General features: G+C 58.3%; 1 protein-coding gene across 6 annotated transcripts in view; it reads right to left on the bottom strand.

The window, feature by feature from the left end:
* Positions 1-5,843: 5,843 nt before the first annotated feature.
* The window catches only part of PPP1R16A (protein phosphatase 1 regulatory subunit 16A), an 83,154-nt gene continuing 69,819 nt past the window's right edge, over positions 5,844-19,178 (bottom strand). For all 6 annotated transcript variants that reach the window (XM_084621900.1, XM_084621899.1, XM_084621903.1 and 3 more), the window contains 8 exons: positions 18,686-18,831; positions 16,622-16,725; positions 15,117-15,241; positions 12,524-12,649; positions 11,753-11,828; positions 10,358-10,487; positions 9,607-9,769; positions 5,844-9,128 (listed from right to left, as the gene is read on the bottom strand). In XM_084621900.1, the coding sequence (XP_084478026.1) occupies positions 8,658-9,128; positions 9,607-9,769; positions 10,358-10,487; positions 11,753-11,828; positions 12,524-12,649; positions 15,117-15,241; positions 16,622-16,725; positions 18,686-18,831 (1,341 nt within the window). In that variant the 3' untranslated portion in view covers positions 5,844-8,657. The remainder of the gene's footprint in view (positions 9,129-9,606; positions 9,770-10,357; positions 10,488-11,752; positions 11,829-12,523; positions 12,650-15,116; positions 15,242-16,621; positions 16,726-18,685; positions 18,832-19,178) is intronic.

Here is a 19,178-nt window from a genome sequence, read left to right as displayed (position 1 = left end):
CTGGAGTCACAAGGCCAGTTTGGGCTGGGGGCGGGGCACAGAGACTGGGCCCATCCTCCAAGAACCGGGGACACCGAGAGGGGACCCTGTCCCCTGACCATGGGTGGGGCGATACCGCAGAGCGGGTGCAGCGTGACGCTGCTTTCGCTCTCTCTTGGCAGCGTGGGGAGGGACCACGCACACACCCCCACCCCCAACGAGCAGAATCCTGGAATCCCGCCCCTCCCCCTAGCTCCCTGGGGGGCAAGGTGCCACGGCGCCGGTGGAGTTTGAACTGGCCAAGGGACAGACCCGCTCAGGCAGGAGATAAGCCCTGCCGGTCCCGGGCACCACATCGCTCCACCCCCGCCGTCCTCTGCCCCCGGGCTGTGGCACGGATCGGCCTGCAGGAGCAACCGCTGAACTCGCCCTGCCAGCCCCAAAGCCCCTTCCAATGCCCACCTGAGCAGGGCAGGACGGGGGCCCGGGGCAGGTGCGGCAGGACGGGGGCCCGGGTGCCAGCCTGCCCTGTGCCAGGGATCAGTGTCTGACTGCTGCAGGCCCCTGACGCAGGCAGCCCCTCCGAGCCCACCCGTGCAGACGGGCAGAGCCGCCCAGGGTCCCGTGCCAAGGGCAGGCCACAACGAAGGTTTTAGTCTCACCCCCTGGAGGGGGTCCAGCCCCCTCCGGGCCCTGCAGATCCCCCAGAGCCCAGCACGTCATAGGAGCCCAAGGCTCTGGACCAGGCTGGCCCCAGCCCAGCGCACTGCAGGGCACTGGGGGAGCAACAACCCAGTGTTCACCCTTCTCTGCCTTGTAGGGAAGTGGGGGGCAGGGGCCTGAAACTGGGGCCAAGCGAGAAGGGCAGCTTGGCTCCTCCCCAACCCGAGGGCCCGAAGGGCATCAGCCGCCATTGGAGATGGCCCCTCTCAGAGGGCTGCAGGAGAAACCAGCCTGCTCCACACACACTGCTCCACACACACGTCCGGGGAAAGGGAAGGGCAATGGAGCAGGGTACGGGGATTAGAGGGGGGTTTCCGGGATGAGGGACAGGGTGCCAGGATCAGAGGGAGGTTTCCTGGGGTTGCAGGGATCAGAAGGGGGTGGCAGGGCCTGAGGATTAGAGAAGGTTTCTGTGGGCAGGACTTGCTCTAGGGCAGAATCCCAACAACCTCCCTGGACCCCCACAGCAGTATCCTGGCTCTCCCAGGCTGCCGGCCATGGGCCAGAGGATGAAAGCTGGCCCAGGGCACAGAGCCAAAGGGCAGCGCCAGCCCCATCCCTCCCCCCATGCACGCAGCTTTGGGGGCAGGGGGATCCTGGCAAACCCAAACCAGCCCCCACAGCCAGAGCGAAGCCCTGGAGTCAGACCCTCCGCCCCCATTGGGCACATGGGACACCAGCCTCTTCTTCTGTGAGCCCCATGTGGGATGCACTGGGCCTGGGCAGCACCACCATCCCAGGGCTTTGGGGCACACTGTCCTCAGTAGGGATAATGCTGGCCGAGCCACGTGCCCCACTGACCTGCAGGCACAGATGTAGGGTGAAGGCTGCCCCCACCCCAGGACTCGGGAAGGGGCGCTTGCCCTGGCTCTCTCTCGCTCACAGGCAGCTCCTCTGAGGGCCAATCCAGGGCAGAGTCCTACGTTCCAGTTCAAAAGCGGCCACTGATCTGGGGTAGGGTTGCCAGGTGTCCGGTTTTTGACTAGAACGCCTGGTCGAAAAGGGACCCTGGCGGCTCCGCTCAGCACTGCTGACAGGGCTGCTAAAAGTCCAGTTGGCGGGGCAGCAGGGCGAAGGCAGGCTCCTTGCCTGCCCTGGCTCCGCACAGCTCCCAGGAAGCAGCCGCCACGTCAGGCCCCTAGGTGCAGGGGGATCCGGGAAGCTCCGTGTGCTGTCCTCACCCCCAGTGTGGGCTCTGCAGCTCCCATCGGCCAGGAACCACCGCCAATGGGAGCTGCGGGGGCAATGCCCGCAGGCGCTGGCAACATGCGCCATGCAGAGCCACCTGGCCTCTCCGCCTAGGGGCCAGACATGCCAACCACTTCCAGGAGCAGCGCGGAGCCAGGGCAGGCAGGGAGCCTGCCTTAGCCCCGCTGTGCCGCTAACCGGGAGCTGCCTAAAGTAAGTGCCGCCCGGCTGGAGCCCGCACGCCGAACCCCCTGCCCCAGGTCGGAACCCCGTCCTGCACCCTAACTCCCTCCCAGACCCCACAGCCCCTCCCCAACCCCTGGTCAGAACCTCCTCCTGCACCCTAACTCCCTCCCAGACCCCACAGCCCCTCCCCAACCCCTGGTCGGAACCTCCTCCTGCACCCTAACTCCCTCCCAGACCCCACAGCCCCACCCCAACCCCTGGTCGGAACCTCCTCCTGCACCCCAACCCCCACTCAGAACCCCCTCCCCCACTCAGAACTCCCTCCCACTACCTGGCACCCCCACCCCAACCCCCTTCCCCAGGGCACAACCCCCTCCCCCACCTTAACTCCCTCCCACTACCTGGCTGCCTTTCCCTAATTCCAGCCCCAGCCAGGTTCACACGCAAGGATGGGGGCTGGGGAGAACTAGAGCAGGGGAACAAGATTGACAAAGGGGAAGAGAGAAGCTCCAATGAATTCAGACTCTCTGGTGATCACCCCCCACCCCAGCAGCTGCTCTAGGGTCCCATGCCAGCAATAGGGCAGTCCCATTCCCAGTGCTAGCAGGTGGGAGTGGGGTGATGGTAGCTCACTGCCCAAGCAGCCCCCAAGGAACCCTCCTGCCATCACACCTCCCCCTCCCCTGTGATCTGGCCAGGCTGACCCAAGGGGAGTGGAGATCCATAGGGACGAACAATGGAGCAGGACACTGCAGGAATGGCTCAGAAATCCCCTGGACCCGGAGAGGTGGGGAGCTGGCTGCCAGTTCCCCACGGTGTGGAGAGCGCGGAAGGGGCTGGGAGCCAGCAGCGCTGCCTTCCCATGGCCCCTGCCTCTGCTAGAAATGGGGCAGCAGCAGGACGGGGCTCAGGGAAAGAGAGTCGGCTCCTCAGGGGCTCAGCGCATCATGGGCTAGAGTGTCTCATTCAATACGTCACTGGTAACACTTCAGCCTCAAACGTTCATTCCCGCAGACTCCCACGTTCCAATGGAAACTGAGGCACAGAGAGGGGAAGTGACAGGACCACGGGCAAAGAGTGAGGTGGGGCAGAGCCAGGCAGAGCAATGAAGGTTACTTACCTGTAACCAAGGATCTGGGAGACGGCCGCTGCATGGCCACACTCATAGGATGTGCCAACAGGTGCCACCTGAATAGGCTCTCACCCGCCTCCCTCGCCCCTCAAACGTCCCAGGGCAAGCGCATAAACCGGGCATGGTGCTGCAGCCACCTCAGTTCCCTCCCCTGTGACCCCCAACCCCTTTAGTCAGTAGGACTCCGCGGTCGAGGGGCATGGCAGGCGGAGAGTCCGTCTCGAAGAACTCCGGTGACAGGCAAGCAACCTTTGTTTCTCCTTTGAGTGTCCTCTGCCCTTTCCCACTCATGGGCTAGATTAACAGGCAGTACTCTGGTCCAGGCTGATGGGACCACGGGGTCCTAATGAAATAAGGCCTGCAGGGCTGCCCTGCCCAATCTTGCCTCAGACCTAGGTTACAGATGGGAGTGCGCAGTGTTTAGAAAAAGCCCCAGAAGTTGCCCTTGATCTAGCGGCCTGACCCCCCGAGGAAGGGCCGACCCTTTCAATTAATAAACTACTTTAAAACGGTCTGACCCACGGTGACAGGGTTTGTACAGAAACAGCTTTCCCCTTGTTCTTTCTTTTATAAGCTATAAACAAGTTTGGGGACCGTCTGAATTGTTCCATCCTGTCTAGATAAAGGCTAAAATGCCTCTAACGTCCAGAGCATGTAACAGCCTCTCCAGCCTGAGAAGGGGGCTTGGGGGAAAAACCAGTAAAAAGGTAAACTGGTTTATAGGAAAATAGATCACTTTCATTAAAAACGTTGGGAGTGTATATGGAGAATTACCTTGTTTTTACGAAAACCTGTGATGTGCAGATCAGCCATTAATGTATGTACACCTGGCGGAGGTGAGGGCTCTTAAAACACCGTCTTAGTAGACAAATGAAATAAATTACAGCTTCCTACACCCTCAAAGGGGGGCGGGGGGGGCGTCCATCAATTGTGAGAGCTCTATGGGTAAATCCCAAGCTGGCATAGTGAGTTTTAGTGGAGGGTACAAATTATTTAGGCTCTTTAAGAACCTTTTAACTCCATCATTAATAAAATTAGTTTGCGCGCGCGCGCACCCCCCACCCCTCGTACCCAATACGCTGATATGGCTGAGAGAGGACCCTTTCCTGAAGACAGTGAAAGATCTGTTTCCTTTTGGTCCATAAACATTACAAAATGGAACTAAGTGGTGCGGTACCTGGCTCTATACCATACATGGGAACCCACAATAAAAATCTTTTCCATGTGTGACAATGATGCTTCCGTGTGGACACGTTCCTAGAATGCAACAGCACATTTTGCACCTTGAATGAACCACTTTTCTTCTAACATGCCCACTGTAATTAAATGGAGAGTGTAGATCTGAGTAAGAAACCAGCCCCTGTGGTTGCTACAAGTCCAGGGCCAGTGGCAGAGGCTCCATTAGCCCTCTGGACAGGTGAGTTAAGGGCGGATACCATTACCTGGGCCATGCTGGTGCTATTAAAATTACCGTGGCTTCTCTTGTTTATCACTTTCTGAATGAGGGGAAATGGGGGAAGCCCTGACCTCAGTGCATTCGAAAGGCATTCGATAGCGATTCCCTGGCTCTGCCTGCTCTCAAGCAAAATTTCTGACACGTCTGTTGCTGCTGGCCACATGGGGTGTGTTGTCAGAGGGGCCCCTAAACTGAAGAGGTGTTTTACTGTTTCGTCCTTCAAAGATCACTTGTGCATCTGCCATACTGACCAACTCAGACAGTTTTCTCCCCGCTACATGGATTGCTACTGGCTGAACCTTGTAACCGATACGCCAGCTCCAAAGGCTCTTTGCTCCAGGTGTAACGGTAGAGAACGAGTCCCCCCTTGCTTGTTCTGAGAGCAGGACGCCATCGGATTGTCAATCACCACCTGAACCACCCTGCGTTTGACTTCGTAGACAAGCTGATTGCTCTGCCACCTAATCACGGAGCTGAAAGATCCCCGAGCTTCACCCAACACGTGGTTCGAGTGAACGGAGGCAGCTGGCGTGCGACCCTCCTTGAAACCCTCACCCTGGCATGGGCGACCGTCACTGAAGAAAGGGTGAGTGAGGCGTGTCTGCTAGCTCGAGTTCTACCTCTCCCTGAGCTGGAATATGCAGAGAACACTGAAAGGAGAACCCAGGGTCCTGGATCCATGTCCTGCTGTGACCACTAGACCCTTCTTCCCTCCTAACGACCATGCCTGTGAGACCATCTTGTTAGCAGAACACTCTGTCCCAGCCCCACCCAGACGCAGTGAATGGGAACATCTGGAACCCAGGCCTCCCTGCCTCTCAGGCAGAGACAGGAGCGGGACTGGGGTGTTTTCAGGCTACTCCGGAAGGCTGTGTTAGGAATCCCAATACTCCTGGGTGCCACGGTGCTAAGGGTTAATGGCTGCCAGTGACAGCACCCACCGCTAGGGTGAGCCCCACTCTGCAGCCCAATTGCTCAGGGGTGTGGATCCTGAAGGCCCATCCCCCGTGCAGAGACACACCCTGAGCTGGGGTGGCAGAACACCCAGCAGTGGATCCTTGCATTGCCTGGGTCCAGGGAGGGGCAGCCCAGCTCTGTCTAACTCATTTCTTTCAGGGGGTGGAGGCGGTTAGTGCTGATGGGGCAAGGGACACATTTGGGCCCAAGCACAAGGGCTGCTCACTGCTCCAATGCTGGTTTATTGTGGACAGGAAATGAAGAGACAACAGGAGCTACAAATCAAAACCTGGAGAGATCAAGAAAGATTGTGCCAAATAAAGTATAAAATCAGCACCTCCGAACCCGCCGGCAGGCAACTCGACTGGGCTGGAACCAAGGCTACAGAACTCCTTGGAAATGGACTTTGTGATCAAAGGAGAGTGCTCCATACAAAACGAACAAACACACCGTGTACAAACACACCGTGCAGAGTCCGGTCCCGGCAGGAGATTTTACGCCAGCCGCCATCGCTGGTGAGCACAAGCCCCAGAGCCTAGCAGAGGCCCAGAGCTCCCTACAGTTGTATTCTCCCAGGGGCAGGCAGGAGGCTCTTGGAGCAGAACCACCATGGGAGGAAAGATTTCACTGGCCCCGTGGTCAGTACAAGTTCAGCCTAGAGATGCTCTCTCCAAGCTGGAGGGTCAGAGCTGAAGGGGGTTCCCCAGAGGATTCAAAGGTGAGGTTCCTGCTTTCCCCCAGCCAGTGGGCAGCATTACATCCAGCTGGGCCCTTGCTAGGGCTGATCTTCGGCTGGGGAGATGGGGCTGGCTGATGCTTCGCAGGCCGTGAGGGGTGGTGAAGAACAGAGGGACGAGAGGCCTAGCACGTGGGTTTGAATAGCCACGGCTGGATGCAACGGGGCAGAGAGGAATAAGCGAGCGGGGACAATCCCATCTAGGGGATAAGCTATTGCAAGCCACGAGAGCCACCCCCCAGAGGGACGCCACCCCCCAGCCGGCTGGATCCCAGAGAGCGGCATGCTCCTGATTGCGGCTGAAAGGCGAGAACATTTCTAGCTGAAGCTCTTCCACTTCCACTCCACCCGCCTCCTGAAGTTCTAATCGTAGAGCCCGGCGCCGGAGCAACAGCATGGCAGGCCGAGAAGGCAGAGTCTGAGGCCCTACGTCAACGGAAGTCTGCCATAGCCCCCCCAGTCATTAATAGAGAGGGACAGGCCTCCAGGTTCCAGCATGCCACCCTCCGCAGCAGGCCAAAGGGGCTTTGCTGAGCTCACCTGGGAATTGGCACACTGGGCCTGGGCCCCTGAGGGCACCCCTCAATGGGCGTGAAGCTGGGGTAGCCCTCGGACGCCTGAGATGCTACCAGTGCTGCCCTCGGGTGGAGGTGGGGGGTTCAACATAAGGCTCCTGGGAGCCTCATGCAGCAGGAGGACAAAAACATGTCTCACCTGTGCAGGGAGGGGACACGCGGTGGGCCGGCGTTTCTGCAGAGAACGGGAGAAGAGAAGGGTGCCATCGGCATGCCCTGTTCGAGCCCCATGTAAGCAATGGGGAGCAGGAGGCGCTGTCCAAGACTGCTCCCATTTCGAGCGCTGCTCCGAGGGCCCAGGCAAGGGGCGGCTAGAGACCATTACAGATTCATCAGCCTCCACAGCTCCCACTCTGGCAGATGCAGACGCTGAGCCCTGGGAAGCGCCATGGCTTGGCCAAGGCCCCAAAGGACTGTGGGGCCAGAAACCAGCTCCCATGTCCCGCTCGCAGGCCATGTTTCCTGGGGAGAGCAGCCAGCACAAGAGGCTGTGCTTGGCCTGGGGTGAGGTGCTTTGCTGAAGTGATTTTACTGCTGAGGGCAGGAGCTCACAAGGGGCTGGGCACACAGCCCCACACCAGGTGTCCTCTGCGGGGGAGGGGAGGGCACACGGCACCATGGTGTGGTGTACCATGGGGGCACAGGGGTTCAGATTAATGTAGTTAAACCCACACAAACCCACTGTGCAATGTGGACACATACTGGTTTACAACGAGCTTCTATCTACGTTGTTTGGGGCGGACCCACATCAGACTTGCACTGACGTGGTGAACTCAGCATCCATCCGCACCTTTGGCTGTTTCAGTGCAAGGCTGCATATGGCCGCGCTGAATTCAGAGTTCAGTTTAACGCCACTGGAAGAAAAGATGGGAATTACAGCCGACGGCCTTGTTCCAGCACACGGCCAAGCACAGTCCAGCGCTTCCTTTAGTGAATCCAAGCCCGTGAGTGTGATCTAAGCCAGTTGTAAGCCACCACAAAGGGCGTGCATGGGGACCTACACGGCTTTCCATCCTGTTTGAAATGCACGTTCATTAAACCAGGACAGCTCGTGTGCAGCCCAGGCCTAGGATGGGACTGCTGGGCTACAAACTCTGTGTAAAGAGAAACGTTCTCACCCCATTGCAGCCGTTTGCCTTCGTGTCAGGTAAGCATGGGGACATCCCCTCGCCCCCCAGTGCTGTATGCGTGGTATACACTGTGCTCTGAGGGCTCCCATAGGTTTTCCACTCCTTCCTGCGAACCACACGCAGACCCCAGACAGACAGACAGACACCCTGGGAGGGACCCTCCAACTGACCAAAAGTAGCCCAGCATTTTACACAACATTCAACGCCACCAGGTCCAACAGAGATGCAGTCCTCTGCAACTGCAGCTCCCAGCATGCAACGTGCTATGGGCTGACCCAAGCAGGGGCTGGCAAATTGCATGCGGGGAGCCGTAGACAGTCCAGGACACAAATCTGTACTGACAACGAAGGTCATTGCATTCTGCTCCCATTTGGGCAGGCCTCTGGCTCCCAGCCTGCTGCCCACGACGGGGCGCTTGGATCCCGGCCACTGATCGGTGTCTGGGTCTGGAACATGGATGAGTCCCTGTAAGATAAACCAGCTCCCAGAACCGACCCTGCTGCAGCGTTCCAGAGGCAGCCCCCTGGGGCATTAGTGCCATCGGTCAATGCCAGGGAGGGGACACACCCCACCAACACCTTCTCTTGCCAGCGCCTCACATCAGCTTACAGCATCGGTTCTTCTCAGCGGGGGTCTCCTCGGCCGGGGCCGTCAGCTTCAGAAGAGGTGGGTCGCCACTGGCTGCCGTGTAGTAGACAGAGTTCTGCTCCACGTCCAGGCGGGGGTGACTGCTGCTGCGCAGGGTCTCAGCGAGGCCAGGCGCGAGGGGGCCCTCACCCTCGGTGGGAGGATAGTCCTCTGGATGGTGTCGCTGGAGCTTGGCTGCTGCCCGCTGGCGTTTGAGGTCCGCTAGTGTGTGGTGGGACTTCTCCTTGCACAGGTCGGCCGACAGCTCCTCTTGGGTGGCCAGCTGGTAGGAGATGCTGCGGTCCAGCCTCTTGGAGTAGAGGTGTTTGGGGGGGCCAGGGGCAGAAGAGCCCGCAGTTCCATTTCTCTGGCTCAGTCCCGGATTCTGATGCTCGTCTCCCACCAAGACCCCTGGACCTGCCACTTCTGCCTCGGCGCCCTGATGGGGAGAACAGTACAGTACTCAGCCTTCGATCTGGACACCTGGAGCCCTGCAGGAATCCATTGGGGGGTCCCACTAGCACAGGTTTGGGGCTGCTGGGGGCACATGGGACGCTGGGAGGGAAGTGCTAAGGGCTGCCAGGGGAGCAGGACCTGGGACGTGCTCGGGTGGTTTAGGCCAGTGATACTCGGTTCCAACCACATGGGGCACCCAAGAGCCTTGTCCAGGGCTCTCGGAGCCTGCTGCTGCTGGGTGGAGGCAGGAGCCCTGAGCATCCATTCGGGGTGGGGGTAGCAGTGAGGGGGAACCCACCTCTCCTCTCCCTGGAGCTGAGAAGAGGGACAGGAGACAGACATGCTCAGCGCCAGGCAGGACCATGCAACGCGGCCGTCTCACTCCAACACGGCGTGCCAAGGGGCTGCAGGGAATGTGGGGGTGCTGTGGCTGTCCCCACTAGGGCGAGGCCCCTACTCACGGAGAGGTGCTGCCGGAGCTCAGCGTCCGTTTGCTTGTCCTCGTCCTCAAGCTCAGCCTCGTTCTCCCGGTACTCCACCTGCTGCCAGACGATGGCCTCTTTCTCGTGCTCCTTGCGATACAAGTTGGTGCGCTCCGTCACACTGACCCGCCGCACCACCTTCCTGGGGACAGCGGAGAGCAGGATCAGCATGGCTGGAAAACAGGGGAGTGCTTCCCGCCAGGGAGCGAGCCAGTACGCCAGGGACCGACCTCTCCACCGCTGCTATTCGGTTGGGGGCAAACGCCTGCGGGACATTCATTTCCAGCTGGTGCTGAAAAGCGGAGCGGATGGTGCACGGACAGGCCCAGAGATATGCTGCCACTGGCCTGATCACTTATCTTTCCATGGTTACGGATGAAGGGGATGGGCACAGATTATATTCAAGCCGTTCTACACATTTAAAAGGCGTGGTTTTGCTGGAGCCTGCTCAGCTGGCGGGGGAGGGTGGTGCCTGGGTGCCCATTAACAGCAGCCCCGATGGCAGCAGAGCGCCATCGTGTGTTCAGTTTGGGCACAAAGCCGGTGGGCGCAGGGGACATCAGAGCCTAGCTGCAGCTAAGGTGCGAAGGGTCCGGAGCTCCGATGACGGGAAGCCTCAGCTGAGTTCCCCAGATCTGCCTGGCCCCTGGGAATGAGGGTCCTGCTCTGGGGTGGCCTCTTCCCCCTGCGAGGGAGGCCAGCTGTCCGTAGCGGTCCCCCCCGGCCTTACCCTCGGCTGCCAGCGCTGGAGGTGCGTCGCTGCAGCAGCGACTTGTGCTTGTCGTGAGACTTCATGATGACATCATGCTTGTGCTTCAGCTCCAGCAGCTTGGCCCGGACCTCCTCATCGCCGCACACGTCTGCAAGGGTCACATGGGGGAGGGACGGGGGGGGGTGAACAGCCATGTGGCTCCAGAGCAGAGCCAGCCCCAGGGCATGCACTCCGCGCCACTCCTTCCCAGCTCTGCAATCCCACCACGGCAAGGATCATCCACTCCCTGCCCACTGGGATCTCCTCTGCTGCCACCCCCTTCTCAGGCATTCCTGCCTCTCCAGCTCCCCTGCTACCTCCACTCTCCCGACTGACCGCTGAGCCACGCAGCCTCCGGGATGGTCCCCCCTCAAAGCACTCACTCTGCCCTTCTCATCCCCTGCACTCCGCCAGCCCACCTCACCGCTCACAGAGGAGTACACACCAGCAGAGCAAGCAGGGAAGAGGGGAACGTTTGGGGCAGAGAGCAGATGACGTGGGGAGAGATGGGAAAGGGTCTTTAGACGGCAGGAGCTCCTCAAACACCAGCCTCTTTCTGCTCTCTCACCTGCCCCCGATCCTCCTCACACCCCACCTCTTCTCCCCAGCCCAAGAGCCTAACCATGCCGACAAAGAGAACCGAATCAGAATTAAGCCCCAGCCTTCCAGCATACCCCACGCCCAGTCTGCCTCAACCTCTCTGTTGTATCTGCCTTTCCCCACCGCTTGCCCCCTACACACTGTGCTTGGGTTAGCCTGTTCAGGCTACCTGGCTAGGCAGTGTCACATGATCGTTTCTATGCTGTCTGCGTGTATTGATCATTTGCATTATGTTTGCGGACCATAATCTCATGCTTGGGACTCTGGCTCCCTAGGCACTGGAGGGCAGGCGAGGGGGCAGGTGGGCTCTGTGCTGCTGAGCCCCTGGAGGATGGAAGCCCCAGCAGGACTGGGAGAAATGGGGCATTTTCACTCTCCCGGGCGGGTTTGGAGGAGCAGGCGTGGAGGCGGAAAAAAGAGGTGGGGCTGGGAAGGACCCCTGCTGATCCCCGAATGGAAAGCGTGGCTTTGAGGTGAGGACAGAAAGGGGTCTAAGGCCTTTCAGGGGGTTCAGGACGAGGTGGGATTGGCAGCAGGAGTGGCTGCAGGGTCCTCGGAATGCACTGCTGGGTTGGGGAGGAGCCTGCCACACGAAACACAACAAGGCACCTCGGAGGATTTGCAGAGTCAGAAAGTCCGTACTGCCCCCATCACCTCCCCGCTCCACTCCCATCCCCATCCATCTCCACCAGCCTCTGTCTCCTTCGGTCTCTCCCCTTCCCTTGCACCCCTCCAGCCTCCTCCACTCCCTACTCTCCTAACGGCTTGACTCACCCAAGGGCGTCTCGTCCAGCACAGACTTCCCATTGAGATCAGCTCCATGGGCCACCAGCAGCTCCACCAGATGGATCTGAAGGCGCCAAGGGAAGTTGCCTTTAGCGAAGCAGGAAGAATCTAACACACAAACCTGCTCCGCCCCCGAGCTGAGAGGAAAACGCCCCTCTGCCCCCATCACCACCCAGCTGGGAACCGCGTATGCCAGAAGCAGAGACGCTGCAGCCTCTGCAGATCAGCACCCTCCTGTGTCCTGGGCCTGTCGGCTCCCACTGCCATAATGACCTGGGGGAGTGGGGGGGGAGTTCACAAGTGGGACCCGCATGCCCTGTGCCCGGCAGGAGGGAGATTTCTAGCACCCCCTGCCCACCCCCTCCCCCATCCACAGCACGTTCCGATTCCTGACTGCTGAGCTGCAACTGGAGCCGGCCACCCATCCTTTACAGCAGGCGTTCACCTGAGCTCCCTCCTGCCCCTTGACACCCCAGGGCCCTTCGGGAGGAATTGGGGTGGCCCTGTGCCCAGCACCCCACTCTCAGTAGCCATCGCTTCCATATGCCTGGCCCCCGTACAATCCTACGGAAAGCACGCTGGCAGGCCCGACAGCAAGGGAATGCCGTCCATGACCAGTGCTGAGGTGGCTGTGCCGCTAGGAGGCGCTGTACTCCACCACTGGGAGGATGTTCCCAATAGGAACACTCCGAGTTACCAGCTGCCCACCCCTCAGCCAGTGGGCTAGATGTGCATTCTCACCTGCCTACAAGTACTCACCTGCCCCCAGCAGGCGGCAGCATGGAGGGGCTCCCACCCATCATTGTCCTTCGCGCTCGTGCTGGCCTTGTGTTCCAGCAGCAGCTCGGCAGCTTCCAGGTAGCCATTTGCCGAGGCAATGTGCAGCTGCAAAGCAGAAGTTGCCAGCGCTAGAAACCCGGGCCAGGCCCTAACGCCAGGGCTGCTCTCTCCGGCAAAGCTTGGCTGGGATGGCTAAACCAGCAAACCTGCTCAGGGCAGTTGCTGCTGACACCTGCAAAGAGGCGGTTTGCTGGGACAGTTTATACCAATCCCGAGTGAAACAAACGATAGCAGCATCCAAGTGCCTTGCCCAGTATCGCTGCATTGACACTAGGGTTTATGCCAGTAGAGAAGCGTTACAGAAAGTAAAATAACTCCCCCCGCTCCCCACACTGGTGTTACTCTACCATCGAAGTTGATGACACTAAACTGGGAGGAGAGGTAGATATGCTGGAGGGTAGGGATAGGATACAGAGGGCCCTAGACAAATTAGAGGATTGGGCCAAAAGAAATCTGATGAGGTTCAACAAGGATAAGTGCAGAGTCCTGCACTTAGGACGGAAGAATCCCATGCACCGCTACAGACTAGGGACCGAATGGCTAGGCAGCAGTTCTGCAGAAAAGGACCTAGGGGTGACAGTGGACGAGAAGCTGGATGTAAGTCAACAGTGTGCCCTTGTTGCCAAGAAGGCCAACGGCATTTGGGGATGTATAAGTAGGGGCATTGGCAGCAGATCGAGGGACGTGATCGTTCCCCTCTATTCCACATTGGTGAGGCCTCATCTGGAGTACTGTGTCCAGTTTTGGGCCCCACACTACAAGAAGGATGTGGAAAAATTGGAAAACGTCCAGCGGAGGGCAATAAAAATGATTAGGGGACTGGAACACATGACTTATGAGGAGAGGCTGAGGGAACTGGGATTGTTTAGTCTGCAGAAGAGAAGAATGAGGGGGGATTTGATAGCTGCTTTCAACTCCCTGAAAGGGGGTTTCAAAGAGGATGGAGTGGTAGCAGATGACAGAAGGAGGAGTAATGGTCTCAAGTTGCAGTGGGAGAGGTTTAGGTTGGATATTAGGAAAAACTTTTTCACTAGGAGGGTGGTGAAACACTGGAATGGGTTCCCTAGGGAGGTGGTGGAATCTTCTTCCTTAGAGGTTTTTAAGGTCAGGCTTGACAAAGCCCTGGCTGGGATGATTTAGTTGGGGACCTGTCCTGCTTTGAGCAGGGGGTTGTACTAGATGACCTCCTGAGGTCCCTTCCAACCCTGATCTTCTATGATTCTATGAAGTTTCTAGTGTGAACTTGGGCTCAGATGGAGACCAGTCAGTTCCATCTGGGCCTGTCCCATTTGATCAGCAGTCTCCAGAGACAGAAGGGTATGGGGTCACCTCCTTCCCTGCTGTGATCAACAGGCCAAGGAATGGGCACAGAGGGGACAGCTAGCGAGCCAGCTGGCCATTCTTCCCAGGCCACACCCAAGCAGCTCTGCAGCAGGAGCCAACATGCTGTGCAAGGAGGGGGTTCCACTGTGAACTGGATCCTCCAGAGGCAGGCGCATGCAGGGCCTTGAGTATCAGGGCAGAGAGAGCTGGAGTGCGTGCTCAATGCGTAGCCAGGGCAGAGCATGGTGCATCGGGGAATGTCTTCACAGCACCCCATGCGGCTGAGGAGATGGACTGCTGCATTTTGTACTAGCTGGTGCTTTCTCAGAGCATGCAGCTTCTGGCAATGCAGGGTTGAAATGATCTACCCGGGTGGTCGCAGACATGTGAATCATTGTAACCAGGCCAGAGCCTGACGGGAGATGGGCAGATGTTCTGGCCAGACCCAGGTGGAAGTGGGAGGTTCTTGCTGCCATGGCTACCTTGACTTCTAACAGCTCTGAGGGACCCAAATGGACCCCAAGACCGTGGACTGCGTCTGAGCACTCCGATATATGAGCACGTGGACTGGGACTCTGTAGGTGGAGACACAGTGGCCCCAGATGGCTCTGTGGGCTCGGACTGAGCCGTTTCAGTGCATTTGTATTCACTGCACAGCCTTTAGGTGGGATGGGAGAACCCAGTGCTCAGCAATGGCAAACGTAGCAGGATGGACTTGCCTTGTCTGCGGACAGGAGATAGTTCTCCACCAGAGCCACAGGCGCTGTCCTAAGCCCCAGGACTGCAGCAGCTGCTGGGGGATGTGGAGACTGGGTTTTGCTAGCTTTCAGTTTGGCTTGCTTAGAGGCACAGGTGGTGGCCCTGACTGCTGGCAGTGCTTCCACGGCTATTGGTCTGAACAGGCAAAGTCCTTGGAAGGAAAAGCTAGTGGTTCCGGCCCTGCTGCTGGTGGCCTACGAGGCGTCCCGCATGCAGAGGAGCTCCAGAGCAATGGGTCAGTTCTAGTTTCTCCCCAGCCACGGCCAGATTGAGTATGTTCACCAGTGCTTTGTCCCCCAAGAGGTGGGGCTTGTGCTGCCTCCCTAAGACCAGTCCCCCACTCCATGTTCCCCAGCAGCCATGGTCTCCTGCGCCTCACTTCTCGGGCAGAGCTCTCCCTAGCTCTCGGCACTATGACCGGGGAACTTACCAGAGTGGCACTGTGGTCAAGTGGAGTGTTCAGATCGGCACCTGCCTGAAGCAGCTTTCGGATATCTTCCACCATGCTGTGCTCCGTGGCAGCTCGGGCCTCCTCAATCGCCTCCTGAGTTATTCCTACACAGAGAGTAAGTGCCAGGAGGGTAGCCATGGTAGATGGGACTGGGAGCTGGCCTGTACCCCAGCAGCAAGGCTGAGAGGTGTTTGCTTATTGGACTCCAGGCCAAAGACAATGCTGGTTTCTTACAATCTGCACTAGTCTACCCAGGAAGACGCGCACACATCCCTTGCCCAAAAGCAGCCATCTACTTGGTCATCTACTCTGCACCGTACCTGAGTGACCTACTCCACTCCCATGGCTTTGCTTCCATCTCATTGCTTACAAAATCCACCCTTTCCCCTGGGTTGCTCCCCTCTGCTTAGTCTCCCATCTGTACCTGTGTCTCCAACAACTGGATCCCCACCATCAATCTCCCCCCATTCCCAGTTTTCCCCCAGGCCCTTCAACATCTACCTTCCACATCAGGGGCCAGCTCCTCCCTCCTCCCCTTCAGGGCTCAGGCCCACATTCCCCTGCTCCCTTGTCTCCCTCCACTAGCCTGCTTACCTAGTTTGACTTTCTTTCACCCTTAGCCATTGCCCATGTCGCCCTCGCTCCGTGGGACGTCCTTCCTGGTCCTGTATGCCAGACAACCCGAATGCTGCTCCTTCAAACCCCTCCTCAGAACCCATTTCTTCCACCAGCTCCGCCCTTGCCCCGCACTCCTGCATCAACTTGATGGGTTTTGTACATAAACAAATGGATGTGTTTGGTGCAGGTAACTCTCCTCGCCTCAAAGTATGCGAGCTTCCCATTACTCCCACTCCCCTTGCCAGCTAGCAATTCTCCCTGTGTCTAAGCGGGGTTTATTGAACGTAGACTGGTGGCTCTTCATGGGGAAGATCACTTCTGTCTGTCGTCAAGTGCCATGCACACCCATGGCACTGTATAAATAACAAAAGGAGCAAGAAATCAGTGGTCTCTATGCAAGAGGCTCATCACCCACCAGGAAATCTCCGTGGTTAAGAGGAAGGAGACTGCTAATAGGGTTCCCTACAGCCCTTTCCCAGCCCAGCCTGGAGCCATCTAGCAGGGGAGGAGTCAAAATCTGGATCTTAAGAAGTGATGCTCCTTCATTCTAGGATGTCTCTCTGTGTCAGGAGAGCACTAGAAACAGAAGCTGCGCAACGAGAGAACCCAACACAGATCTCACTGGAAGGTAAATGGGGCATTCTGGGTTGGACACTGCTGCCAAGGTGCCAACCCGCCCAGCCCTGACAGTGGCTTGCTGCACCATGGCGGGGGCTTGCAATGCCCGAACAGAATAGGACAGCCGGTGGGGGGGACGGACCGGGGGGTGGGACGACCACACCCAGCAGTGTGTGAATAACCATGAAACATCAATGTGACAACAGGGAAAGGGAATGAGACACCGGCCCAGGATTGGGGAGACTCACCCTGATCTGCCATGGCCGTTTCAATGTAGTCCAGCGTCACATCGTCCTCGCAGAGGTCGTATGGCATGTTCCCGTCTGTGTTCACGGCCAGGAGATTGGCACCACTGGGCAGGGGAAGAAGAAGAAATAAACAGTGAGGAAACAAGGCAGGTGGCTACCTCTCTGCTGTGTCCATGGTAATGCCATGCACAGCACCCGCGTGCCGCTGGGCAGCTAGCGTAACAGATACAAGGAGCCGTTTTTATTAACGAGCCACCAACGGCTTCTGGAAAACATTCTCCATGGGCATGATTCTGCCTGTCTTGTAGATTGGGTTTCTTGTCCCGCCTCCACTATGAGCCAGGGACGGCTGCATGAAACAGGATCCTTGCTCCTCAAGGGTCTGGCTGCTGCTTCTTCAGCAGAGCCCTGCAGTCCCCCTCTGGGGCACTGCACTCCGCTCCGGCACCACCCCATGTGATGGGCATCGGCAGGGACGGCTGGACTCCACTGGGGAAGGAGCAGCTCTGTTCTCCTGTTTCCACACTGATGTCCCTGGCAGAAGGATGAGGAGGTGGCAGAGGAAAAGAGTCCTCTCTCCAGGATGTTTTCAAAGAGGCGGGGGGGTGGGAGGGAGGGCACAGAAATCCAGCCAGTGGGAGTTACAGATCTGGTGTCTGATGAGATGCTGAAGAAGCCCATATTACCCCTGTTCTTTCAGGAGCCTGCCTGTCCCCATTTGCCTCCCGCATTGTTCCTACCCAGGCTTACTCCTCCTGGCTACGCTTTGCCTTCCCCAGGCGGCCCCAGATTGATGCACCCCCCGTTCTCCTCCTAACCCTACTTCCAGCTTTAAAACACAGACTCAGCTGAGGTGCTGCCAAGCGACCAGGGTGCCATGAGGACTTCAGGCAGCCTCGAGGGGCTGGGGGATCAGCAGGCAGGTCCATGCTTGTCCTCAGCTGGCATTCAAACCCCAGCCCTCCTGGGCAGGGAGTGATGGGGAAAGGCCTTTCATAACTCGGTCATGCTGTACAGCAAGAGCAGCAGCAGAGGATTTACTGACGCAAACTGTCTCGTCCAGCTGCAGCCAGGCCAAGGCCTCACTAACAGGAGATTCCTGCAGCAGCCCAGACGGAGGCAGATTGGGTTACTTGGTCAACAATACACCCCCATTAAACATTTACAGCCCTACAAGCAGGGTTCCAAACAACTACAATGGAGTCTGACAACGTGACTTCAATCTGAGGGGAGGGGAAATAAGCAAGCTGCAAAAGATGCAATTGTTCCAGGGGAGGCGAGCCCCCAAGGGTTAATACTCCGGCCTGCCTCCTCTGAAAACCTGGGCGTTCAAACCTGGCTTGGGTCACAGGAAAGAGAGATGCCTGGGCTAGGTATAGGACCTCTAGGTGGCATTCAGCAAATCATCCCTGACAGAGCTCAGCAACTGCATAGGAAAGTATGAGGACTGGACAGCAGGGGGTGCTCCAGAGTCAGGACTGGGGGTGGAGGGTGAGTGGAACTGCTGTGGGTTGTAGCCGTGTTGGTTGAGGTCCGGGAGGTAATATCTTTGATTGGACCAACTTCTCCTGGGGAGAGAGAAGCTTTCAAGCTGCACAGAGCTCTCCTTCAGGTCACAGGGGTAGAGACTGGGATAGAAACAGTCACAGCCTCTCCGGGTGCAGGAATCATCCCAGGCTGGGCTAATTCTGCCAGACTACCCGGTGCCAGGTTCACTTCCCTTGACTCAAAGCTAGGTCGGGGGGTGGCAATCCCAGGGCCAAGGAGGGTTCTAAGCAGTTCCGGGTGCCCTCACTCCAAGGCACCTTTCCTGCCCCAGGCTGCAGGGTTACTGCCCCAATCAAGTCCCAGGACCCTCTGAACTCCAGAGCAGCCGCTCGAACTGTCTCCTTCTGGGAGTACATCGCTCTGTTGTAGGTTTCTTCATGAGGCCTAACTCTCCCGCTCCTTCCTCACCTCATGCTGGTCTGTTTGCAGCCCCTTTCCGCTACGGGGAGAGAAGGCCGCTCATTCCCTTCACCTGCCGTCACACCCCCGCCCCGGCCCCCCGCGTGGCCTGCGTACTGTTTAATCAGCAGCTCCACCAGGTGCAGGTGTCCGCAGGTCGCAGCGGCGTGCAGCGGCGTCCAGAGCTCACTGTCGCAGGCGTTGACGTCAGCGCCGGCCTCCAGCAGCAGCAGGACCACGTCCCCGAAGTCGTCGATGCAGCACTGTAACATGAGAGGGAGCAGAACACGGCGGTTACTGCAGCTGGGGACTGACAGGCCTAGAGGAACAGGCCCTGTTTTTGCATGAAAGGTTCAGCCAAGACAGAGCAAGCTGCTGCCCCCTCACTGCAGGCCTCCACCAATTACCCTTAAACCTGCCCCAGAGGGAGCCCCTCTGGAGGGGGTGAGACTTGGGGCTCCATGGCTCAACTAGTCCTTGGATACTTCATGGGAATGGCTTTTGTGAGGTGGATCTCAGCCACTAGGACCAGGACTGAAAGCCCAACTCTCTTGGTTAGAACACAGGACAGGCAGCCAGGACTCCTGGCTTTAGGCTCAGCTCGGCTACG

The sequence above is a fragment of the Lepidochelys olivacea genome, assembly GCF_965140295.1.
Source record: "Lepidochelys olivacea isolate rLepOli2 genome assembly, chromosome: 2".
NCBI classification, from domain to species: domain Eukaryota; kingdom Metazoa; phylum Chordata; order Testudines; family Cheloniidae; genus Lepidochelys; species Lepidochelys olivacea.
This window is presented reverse-complemented; position numbering and strand designations above follow the sequence as displayed.